The sequence below is a fragment of the Narcine bancroftii genome, chromosome 9 (assembly GCF_036971445.1).
Source record: "Narcine bancroftii isolate sNarBan1 chromosome 9, sNarBan1.hap1, whole genome shotgun sequence".
Classification (NCBI taxonomy): Eukaryota; Metazoa; Chordata; class Chondrichthyes; order Torpediniformes; family Narcinidae; genus Narcine; species Narcine bancroftii.
In genome coordinates, this window is record NC_091477.1 from 84,890,111 (window position 1) to 84,902,268 (window position 12,158).

General features: G+C 38.5%; 1 protein-coding gene across 1 annotated transcript in view; it reads right to left on the reverse strand.

The window, feature by feature from the left end:
• Nucleotides 1-752: 752 nt before the first annotated feature.
• Nucleotides 753-12,158, reverse strand: part of LOC138742379 (SPRY domain-containing SOCS box protein 1-like) — a 100,333-nt gene continuing 88,927 nt past the window's right edge. The window contains exon 3 of the mRNA XM_069896674.1: nt 753-2,554. Coding sequence (XP_069752775.1) covers nt 2,427-2,554 — 128 coding nt within the window. The 3' untranslated portion in view covers nt 753-2,426. The remainder of the gene's footprint in view (nt 2,555-12,158) is intronic.

Genomic DNA, 12,158 nt, shown 5'->3' on the forward strand with positions numbered 1-12,158 from the left:
TAACATGATTAAAATTTTCAAGCTTACGGTGTCCTTTTATTGATTTTTTTCATAATCTATAACATCATTTAGATCTTGTCTTGTGAGTTGGTGGTTTTTTTTTAAATGGTGGTAAAATTATATGTATTTACCAAATAACTTTGGAAGTGAAGGAAGTAGAATTTGTAGTATAGTATCAATTTATTTTGTTTTATCTTTTTCAGTTAGCCACATGTGATAACTGATTAAATGATTACTTGATTTTTCTTTGCTTGATTATTATCCAAGTTATATTTAACAGATTTTCTTATACAATTCTTTCTTCTGTACATTTTTTTCATAATGCCTCTTTATATTTTGATAAATATAGTTTATACTCTTTGTATTATTGTTGTAAAATGTAATAAAAATATTGAAACAGAATAAAGAAAGATCAAGAATCTCCCATCACAAGAGATACAGAATTATCAGAGCCAGTAACCAACAGGCAGAGAAATAGCTCCTTCCAATGGGCAGAGACTGCAGAATGACTGAATTATCTGCTAATACAAACCCTCTGAGACTACTATTTATTAAACAATATTTATTTATTTTTATATATGTACACATGTACTGCATATTTATCATTTGTCTATATGCGTGTTATATCTGGATGCAACTTTGCATTTTTTTTGTACTGAGGTCTGGAGAACGCTGTCTCGTTGGGTTGTACTTTTGCAATAAATGAATCAAATCAAGGTGTTGCACGAAGGGCAACCTACTCATTATTTGGGACACCTCTTGCGCAACACATAGTTCTTAATTTCACACCATTTTTTAAAAATAAAGCATTGCTGGGCTCAGACTGAATAAAGGAGGGCTGTCAGAAAATGACAAAACGACAGTAGGAGCAGGACACATTGTGGAAATTACCAGAACATACCTGTCCAATCCAGGAGATTCCCAAGTAACTCAGGAACAAGGTGATACCTGACAGCCCAAAGTGTATCACAGTAGGGTTCATCAGAAGGTCAATGCAAGATGCAAAATTTAAGCAACTCTTCAAAGAGGGAATGGAATTTGCATGGAGGAATTTTGACACTAGCTCAAGTAGCTGAATACATTAATACATATAACGAGGAAAAGGATTCAAATGGGAATAGGCTCAAACGAATTCTAATAGAGGTCTAGAAGAATTCACTATGTTATCAATGAACAATTTAACTAATATCTTGATCTTGAATAATAAGGAACAATTGGAAACACAGGTAAACTTCCTTCCAAGCACTGTAACACGCAATATGAATAAACATTATCAACTAGCTTACCATTAACTCTATTGATGAGTCTTCAATTAATGGATTTCTTATCGGCAACTAGTAATCATACAAGGCACAAACACACACTATGAAGCATGGATTGGAACAACTTCATTTGGACAGTAAACTTTATTAGAAACTTTGTGATTCCGTGAATTCACATTTAAAACTCTGAAGGCAACACCGTCCTTACATTCGACACCCTACAACAGCAACAACTTCCAGTTTAAAATCTAAATAAATTGATCAGACACTATTAAAACAGATCCAAGAAAATGAAGCAGCAGCATCTTAAAAAAAAGTTCTGATCCAAGCAAAAGTGAAAGGACTCAACTCCAAAAGTGAAAGGACTAGTGTGGAGCAGAGTCATGACACCTTCACATAGTCTGAAACAGACAAACTCTTCCACACGCAACAGTTCATTGCAGTAAACAAAGTTTACATGCCTGAATGAAATAAAACTTCGTTCATTTAAAAAAAGTGACTTGAGCTTTGGAAGATAGAACATTGTGTAATCTTCCAGCAGTGTTTTCAAATTCACGCAAAGCTTCCAAAGGAAATTTGCCACTAGAAGCTCTTGCATACATGTCCAGAGGCATACATTTTCACCGCTCCTGAACGACTGGATCTCATATTAGTCATGCTTCATTTAATAGCACAGAAGTATTCATGCCAATATTTCTGTAATTAGCTATTTTAATAGCACTTTTGTTGGTGTGCATCATTGAATTCAAGAAATTATTTAATTCTCACGTTCAGTTTCAAATGGGAAAAAAACAACAATTACAAGAGATGTCCTGAAGCGACTACCTGGTTAATATCACAGAAGGTATTTGAACAATGTAGTTTGAAAGGAGCAACAAGCTAAAATACATATGCTTATAAAGAAGTTTCCTGGATGAAGAAGATATTATAATGAGGTACTGTTTTACTGTTAAAATAGGACTTTTTTTTTTAAACGCTGTTTGCAAATAATTCTCTTTATTCAGATGATGAAACCTAATTCTGTTTCTGATAAATATAGTCTATTCGGAAGTCACTATTTCAAACAACTATGGTGTCCTCCACAGATTAAAATATGATGTAAACTGCAGCTTTCCAGCTCTTTGCATTGATTTTTTTTTTTAATTTAGTACCAGTTTATATTCATCACTGGTATTGTAAATAATTCTTCAGGGAGGCCGGCATTGGTAGCGTTTCTATTTCATGCAGTCGCTCTCTGCCAAGAGAAAGACGAATGGATCTTCGGCACAAATGCATTAAAGGCAACGGCTCCGCTAAAAAAATAGCAAAAAAGACAAAATGTTAATCACTGAATCACGAAATCCGAAATTATTCTAATGACAGAAATTATTTTGAACATGCACTCTGTTATTTCTCAAATAGAAATAATCTTAATCCCATCCTAATTTAGCTTTATTCAACCTTGCACCATTTTACATGGGAATTCCAAAACAGTTAATCTTGTTCCTTTCGTCATTACTGGGTCAAAATGCTGAAATGTCCTATTTACCAGCGTTAATGAAGTACTGTGCCTTCGATCGACGTACTGCAGCTGTGCAAGGAAGTTCATCATTAATTAAAGATGGATAGTAGATGACAATCTTGAACTAAAAATAATATTATCCTACTACCTTGACATCAATAACCAATCTGCCTATCAATGGAAACAGTCGTTTTAGATCATTAATTGACTCAAAAGCAATCTATTTTGAAAACACTCAAGAACTTCTACTTCAGTGCAAGAACTTCAAATTATGCTAAACTTTCTGGTTAATGGAAGTTGTTCACTCCTATTTTTCATTGCTTCTGAATGCATCAGACACCGGAGAGTTACAGTTCCAAACATATCAAAGGTAATTTCCCAGCATATCACCACCTGGCTACTCTGTAAACGTGGCATGCCCAAAATTAATCTTGGTGAAATAGTCAGCTCTGGAACTGCTTAATCAGAGCGCAAGCACGGTCTCACTGATGTCTTTATCGATGTATTTCCCAGTGGAGGCTGGTAACCATTATCCTGTAATATTTTTCCCCCTAAACCAGGCTTCCTATGGTGAGCTTCGGGATCTCCACAGCAATGCCACCTGAGAATAGATTTCACACAATAAGAGCAAACATAGAGGTTTCTTGTCATGCCAAAGTGGCTCTATAACGAGTTCTGGTGTACCAAACCTCAGAGTCAGAGATGCACAACAAAGAAGCAGGCCCTGTCTAGAGTAACCATTCTCAACTTTTGTTGGCCATGGCCCCCCCCCCCCCCCCCTTAGGACTCTGCTCAAAGTGTACGAGTCCCCTTCCCAGTGAAGCAGTCAAGGTTTGTTGGTTTTTTTTTAATATACTTCTCTCCTACTGACAACATTAAAAATATTTCATGATTTCAGCCTGTGGCCCCCAGGGGGGACCGTATGGCCCTGGTTGAGAATGGCTGGTCTACACCCATTTTATTCTCTCTGTACACCCATATTAATTAACCCCAAATTCTACCACTCTCTATGCACTAGATGCAATTTACTGGCTATTTAACATTCCGATGTGACAATCTTAGAATTTTCTTATGATTTTGTTACTCACACCAAAATGGCATGGGTCCTAAGTTAATCTGCTAGAGTCAAACTCTAGAGTCCATGGCAGCATTGTTGCCTCACAGCTCCACCCACCTAGATCCTGATCTCCACAGAGTTCTCCCTGCAACAGAATGGGTTTCCTCTGGGTGCTCCCACATCCCAAAGACAAGGTATGCATTACCATCTAAGTGTAGGTTGGCTGTTGGCATGGGCCAGTTGGGTTGACAAATCTGCTTCTGCGCTGTTAAGACCTTACAATTCTTACCAATCAAGGTGGAATTGATGGGCATGAGGGAGAGGGTAGGGGAAAAAAAACACAGGGAACAGGAAAGTGGGAGTATCAGATTACTGAGTGCCAGAATGTACTTGATGGACTTAAAAATCCTCCTTCAACATCAAGTGAAAATATTTATATTGCTAAGTATAAGGAAAAATCTTCTTTGACAAACATTTTACAATATTCCCAGGTTGGTGCTCAGTGAATCAAAGAACAAATGAATACTTTCAAAACATACACTGAGATTCTCCTAATTCACAAATTAACATAAAGCTAAAAATAAACTTATTACAGAGTTTCTGCGTGGCCTACTATTCTTTTGGTGGTGTTCTATTTAAATAAGAAGCAGCTGCAAGTTTCGAGAGTCTATGTCAATCAAATGGCCAGGACTGGAGTTACATGTCAACATACATCAAATGACCTCTCACTCAACTTCAAAATAAAAGAGCTACGCTCTTCACAATAAGCCTGTAAGTAATATTTCAAGATTTATACATTAATTATGTTCTTTTGACCGGACCAAGTGGCACAAAACTAATGTCTATTTAAGAGAGCTGAAGGGAAGTTGAAATTTGGCAAACATTTTCCTAACCTTCCAGCAACCATTTAAAATTTCCCAGCTCAAAAACCATCGATTCAGTCAGTCCAGTGCACTAATGCCTTTTTTTCTTTTAAATCTTGATTAAATGGTGATCAGAAGAGATGCATTTTGAAGGAAAAAAAGTAGATACAGTAAAACCCTTGGTATCTGGAATTCAAGCAACCAACAAATAAAAAGGAAAATAAATAGGTTAAAAAAATATACAAATTGGCCAATCCACACAACCGTACAATGTCAAGCAACCAGAAAATACACTTAACTGGCATCTCCCAATCCCCAAAGGTGCCGGATATCAGGGTTTTACTCTAGGAGCAATATTGGTGAAAGAATAATGAAAGATTCTGACGAGGAACACTGGGCGGGGAAGATGGGCAAACAAGAACAGATCACGTGAATTAAAAATGGGCTGTCACATTCCTGAATATCACTGATCTCCACAGGAAAATAAAATACCAGGATGTGGATGTTTCTGAAAAGTGCATCTTTTTCAAAAACTTGGGATTAATCAGGATTGAATCAGCTTGAAATATAGGAAGTGCAGAATTTTCAAAATGCATTCAGAAGTACTTTATTTTTAATTTAGTTTGCATCAAAACCAATCAAAAAGGCAATGATACTGGAGAGTATTTGATGATAAACCAGGACAAATGGGAAAGATGTCTTTGGGAGAATATTTGACAACAGTTATGAGTCCCAAAAAGTGAACAGGAAGAGCCTATTTTTCTTGATAGGCCAATAAGTAAGGGACATGCAAGAATTAGATCATCTGATGAATGAACTGGATCTACAATACCATAAGGCAGACACACATCACCTTTGATGAAAGCAAAGGACACTAATAATAATTTCCTTTATTCCGTCTGGAATGGTCTCCTTTTTCATAACCCTTGTGGCACGAAAAAGGTTTGCTCATGGGTTTTTTAATTATTACTGATTTCCTAGGGATGGGTTGTTGCCTCGTGGGAATAGAAATATAAATTCCAGCTGACATAACCCCTAAAAACTTCAAAAGCTGAAGAATGCCCTGACATCTTGCACAAGTTGTTATATGGTCATTAGTACAGGCTTCCAGGAAATGATTTTGATGCCTGAGAGTCCAGAGTTCCTGGACTAGTCAATAAATTACTTGCTCCACTGATAGCTTGCATAAGTATTTTGTTTACATTTACCATGAGAAATACAAATGTCACATCTACAAGTGTCAGAGTTTCAAAAAAAAGCTTATTCAAAAAGCTTTTTGTGGACTATTATTTTTATTTTCTACAAATAATGTTGTAAGATGGTTATATGAATTTTTCCCCTATGACGGTGTCACAAAACATCAAATTTCTTGAGTTGTTTATGATAATAAATTCTGATTCTGAAATCTTAACCATGCAGTAAAGTGTAATAATGCTGAATAGAATGGTATTGACACTGTCCCATGGGTGCAAAAAAACCAGGCATATCCAATAATGACATTCTCCATGTGACATCTTAAATATCTGATAGGACTCCATATAGAAAAGGTTATGGGACCAGTCAAGATTCTGAATGTACCAATGAAGACTTCAAATGAAGTCTTGAACTTTTTGATATAGTTGCGGTTATTTAAAGCCAAATATCCTAGCCCATGTGCATCATTATGTTACTGCACTAATTTCTCATAGCAGTGTCCTCACCATCTTCAATGATCTTCCTTCCATCATTCGGTAGAGATGTACCCTGATGACCAAACAATATTCAATTTCTTTTGCAACTCTGCAGGAAATGAAGCAGCCCATCCCTGCATGCAGCAAGATCTAATAATCTTTTAGCCATGGGCTGACAGTTGATGATGTATGTGCCTCGTGTTCTGGGGAATGAGAAATTCTAATCACTAATCCTTGATGTACTATAGCATTGTCATTGCTCCACCATAAATACCCTGGGTGGTGAATTCTGACTAGAAATTCAACTGGACCTGCCACATAACTACAGCGGATGCATAAGTAGGTCAGAGGCTTGGGTATTCTGTGATGAGTGATTCACATCTTGTAATATGATGGAATATATGCCACTTGCCTGAAAGGGTACACTACCAGTACAGGTGGATACAGTGCACATCATCTTCAAAATGGACCAACTCTCTTTTGTTTCTCTTTCTTGCTTACTGTAAGGCCATCAGGCAGCAGCACTAATGGCGATTCTTTGTCTGAAAAATGAGGGTGTCTTGCAGCGGCGACTCTTTTGCATGCAGATCCAATGGGAATCATCAAACATTCCTGTTTAGAACTACTATAGCTGAAACCCACAGCCAAAGACACCAGCATGCTACTAAGTAACACTGTATTAAGAATATTGAAAAGCCTAATAATTGATAGAAACTCTGGACCATGGCCAATTCAGGTAACTGGCACACAGTCTCCTCAAGAAAGATCCAACCATGTATATGAAGAGTGGGGGGCTACAGGTAAAACTAAAATGCTTCCACTCCTACCATCTTCTTGGCTAATGCACAGTCTTTAGAAAATAAACTTGATGAACTCAGAGCAACAGTACAGAAGCACAGGGACATCAGGGATTGTTGTGTGATGTGTCTCACTGAGATGTGGCTCAATGAAAACATTCCGGACACAGCGCTTAACCTTCCACCGTGCAGACCAGATACTGCCATCAGGTAAAGCAGAGGCAACAGAGTTTGCTTCATCAGCAATTCACATTGCCCAAATTTTATGGTTACATCTCAGTCCTACTCCCCTGACCTGTAACATTTGACAATCAAGTGTCATCTATTCTATCTGCTGAGGGAGTTTTCCACCATCATCCTTGCTGCGGTGTACATTCTGCTTCAGGCTAACATCAGGCTGGCACTGCAATCAGCATCCATGAGACAGCGCACTCCGATGCCTTCCCAATCACTGTGGGAGACCTCAACCAGGCCAGCCTGAGGAGGTTTCTGACAAACTACCATCAACGTGTCTCTTGAACAATGAGAGGAGTCAATATATTTGACCACTGTTACTTCTCCATGAAGAAAGTCTATCACGCCATCCTGCACCCTCATGTTGACAAGTCTGATCACCTGGGTGTACTTATACTCCCAGTGGGTGCAAACAGAGACTGAGGACTACAGCACCAGTGCTGAAGAAGGTGTAAGTACTATTAAGGGAAGTGGACAAGCGCAAGGAGGACTGTGTGGTATTGGTGGACCAAAAGGATTCATCTTCAAATTTGAATGAATATCTGTAAGGTAAAACATCATCAGATGGGAATGTGTAGGGAGTTACCCTGTACAAGGCTGTAACAAGAAGGGGAGGTGTCCTTGTACTCCTGTTAGGTAAAACATCATGAGATGGGAATGTACGGGGCAGTAACAAGATGTGAATGCATCCTTGTACTTACAAGATAAGAGAGACATTGATGGATTGAGAGGCAGGAAGCTAGCAGGGAAAGGATAGCAACAGTTTTAGTCATTGGACAAGTAATGATATGATGATGTTCTAAGCACATATCCAAGGGTATAAAAAAATCACCATTTTGCTGATAACGGCAGAATGCATTCTCCGACTAACATGTTTAGTCGCAAGTGTTACAATCCGGTAATAAAGAACAAAGAACCCTGATTTCGACTCAGCCTGGTGTTTGTCTCACTCATTCATGAACAAAGCAGACCTAACATATCTCAGACATGTGTGGATGAGTGCATTCCCATTAGTACATACTGTGAGTACCCCAACAAAAACCAAAGGATACGCAGCTTGCTAAGGGCTACATCGATAGTGTTTAAAACTGATGATCAGATCTTTATAGAAAGACCAAGTACAACCAACAGAAGGCTACGTAACAGCAGAGAAACAGAATCAGATACTTGTCAGCTATGGCAGGGCTTTGCAGGCCATTATATCCTTCAAGACGAAACCTAACATAATAAATAGCTGTGATGCTTCATCCTCTGATGAGCTGGACACTTTTTAAGCTCGCTTTGAAAAGAAATCAAGATTCATTTAATGTCATGGGATAAAACACAAAATTGACTTTAGTCTGCCGAAAGGCAGACAAATATTCACCACCAGCCAAAATTTCCCAACATCCCTTTCATTCAGAGAAAGAGAAGCAAAAGAGAGTCCAACAGAGTCACCAAGTATCCATGGATTTGCCTCCAGCACTCCTGCATCCTCCGTAGACTTTACTCCAAACCTCTGACATGATTAGTAAGCCATCAGCATCCTTGGCACCCTTCTGCATCCTGGTTCTGATTCTTGTCCACTCCTCCTTTCCCACCTACCGTCCCCTTGAAACCTTAGAATTAGATTTAGGTCTCTTCTTCATCAGAGGACTAGATGCAGATTGGAAAATCGCTTTGTTGAGCAACTCAGCTCTGTCTGTGCATATCCAAGTTGCAAGCCATTTTAATTCTCCAACCCATTCTCCTGATGACATGGTTGTCCATGATCTCATGTACTATCAGACTGAAACCACCCATAAATTGGAGGAACAACACCTCATCTTCTGACAGGGCATCCTGCAACTGGAGGGTATTAATATTGACTTCCCTGGCTTTCATTAACACCCCTCCCCCACCCCCTTGCTTCTCCCATGGCCTCTCTATTGCCTGTCTCCTTTTGCACAGACATGATAAATTCCATCTAGACCCTTATCACATCCATTTAACAATTTTTGTTGGTCTGGATACCTCCCCCATTGTTTGAATTCTGAGACTTTCTAATATATCCTTCTGCCACCTTTTTCTGATTTTTCCTTGAAGAAGGGCTCAGGCCTGAAATGTCGGCAATAGATTTTTGTCGACATCTATGGATGTTGAATAAAGCAGCTTGAGTTCCTGTGTGTTCTTCAGCCACAAAACGCCTCACTAATCCGCTGCTGTGGTCACCTTTCATCTCTTCTGCTTCTCCTTCTCAAACGGTGGGTGGGTCTCCCCAATTTCTGGTGCCCTTCACAAGTTCTCTGCTGCCTGAACACAGGCACTGCCATCTTGGGCTCAGACCCCGCAGTCACAGGGTTTTATAATAAACCACTGTTGGCACCTTTAACATGCTGCTTAAAGTTTGTAGAGAACCTTAGGTAGTCAGACTAGGTGATAGAATGCTGCAGAGGAGCACTCTGTCACCTTTCCCCACTCATGGGATAATTGTAGAGGCTCTGGCAGCACCGCCAAGGAGAATTCCACTATACCAGAGGGCATCTCTGCAGACCCTGTTTCAGGGGCCAACATCATGACATCTTTCAAGAGGGAAAACCCTCTCAAGGAGCCTGAAGACACACACATTATAAAAACAGCTTCTTCCCCTTCACCATCAGGTTTCTGAACAATGAACCTATTGACACTGCCTCACTTTTTCTCTTCTTCGCTCTAATTATTTTTTAATCTTGTATTTATAGAATTGTAATTTTGCACCTTGTTCTGCATAATACTACTGCTATAAAACAATAAATTTTATGGAACATGTTCATGACAATAAACCTGATTTTGATTCTGCTTCTGCCTTGGCCATTTTGTGTAATGTTACTTATTATGTACGTGACAATAAAGGAATCTTGAATTTACTCATCCTGCATACTCAGAAAGCAACACTCAACCCCCTCCTTAACTATAAATTTCTACCACCAAGATCAAGGCATGGGGCATACAAGAATGCAATCACCCTCTGCAGGTTCCCCTCCAAATTGTACAGCATCCTGTTCCTTCGTTCTCATGAATTCATATTCTAACAGTACAGTGGGGGAAGGAATACAGAGGTTCAAAGAGGCACTTCATCATCTTCTCAATTAAGGATGTTCGATAAAGTCATGCCAGATGCTGGGGAAAAAATTAGGGAATAAAATCTGAGATTGATTGACACAGAATGTGAAATTGTATTTCATTACTTTACTGCTATCTATTCTTTTCTTATTAGCTGGTGGGGAAGTTAAAACTCACTCACTCATTTGTCAGAATTTATCAGAATAGATTGATCCATCAGTTTAAGGACAAGAAGGGGTTGAAGAACGGAAGAAAATAATATGCAGTGAGCATGGACTCAACTGAAATATCAACAACTGCAAGACAGATCAAAGTACGTAACAACAAATGCAGACAGGGCATTTATCTTGCATGGTACAGATGAAAATAATTAGAGGTTATTTTGAATCATTTTAGTTGACCACTACTACTTAGGTTTAATATAACTTTTGATTTAAAAAAAAGACAAGGTCAAAAAAATGACATTGAGAATAAATCATATTTAATATGCATTCTCTTTTTTTAAAAAGTTCATTAGTGAACCTTTATGACAAAAATGGTAAACAGCAAGTACTTAGATGTTTGTACGTTGATAGGCATCAAAGACGTGGATGGAAAATTAATAATCCCAGTCCCAGGGAGATGATGGATTAAACATTAAACTCGACTGATGTCTTTCAAGCATAGATTTACCCATCAGCTGACAGTCAAAAAGTACATGGTTTAAATAGGAACATGTTATTTATATCTACAGTAGAACATCTCTCTGCCAGCTTGGCAGAATCCTGCGATACATTTTTTGGTTTTTTTTAAAAAGAATTCCTTAATTCCTGTAGTAAAACATCACTCGCTAAAGTTCAGAAATTATAACATTTTAATGTGACAGTTGACACTCAGATATGCTTTTCTTTTCACCTCTCCATGCTATCAGTTGACTTTGTGTATATTCACAAGCATTGTGGGGGAAACATGCTGTTGATTCACTCAGGCATGATTTCCGGTCACTCTTCCCTGAATGCGGCTCTTGTTTTAGTGATCTGCCTGCTGACATCTGCTAGTGACTGACCAGGTCACCTCTGCTGACTGTCGTATCACTGGTGGCTAAGAGAGAGCTTCTTGTTAAAGTAAAACCCAGCTGGCTTTCCCTTTGACCCAAGACCAAGTTTCACTTTGGCTCTCACCCACTGGTCTGCTTAGATCTTTCCTCTCCTCTCTGGCAGCAATCTGATACAATTTTTTTTAAAGTTACACAGTCATAAGTTCTGAATTTCATTACAGGTGCTCAAACATTTGAATAGTTACAACATGATTGTACTTTTTTTTCCTTCAAAAGTCTTAAAGTGGAAATATGTTCACAATTTGCATATTTTGAGTGTGGAAATAAACACTTAAAAATTTCTCTGCAGTTCTCGGTTCTTACCCACATCTTTTGTTTGCTGAACTGAAATGCTTTCTTTATTGCTATTTCCCCAAATTGGCTCTTGAATTAATAAATATTTTATCTATAGCAGATCTAAACAACACCCCCCCCCACCCCCACCCCGAGCTCTGACGATATTCTGATTTTAGCTCCAAAGTACAGTCAAAAACAAGAGAGCAGGGGTCAGAGCCAAAAATCATAATTAAATAAGGAAATTCCTCTCCCAGCTTATACATTTCATGGAACTTCAGTTTTCTTACAACTGGAAAATGACAATTGTGGTTAAATGCTGGAAATATGGCACATAAACTGTCT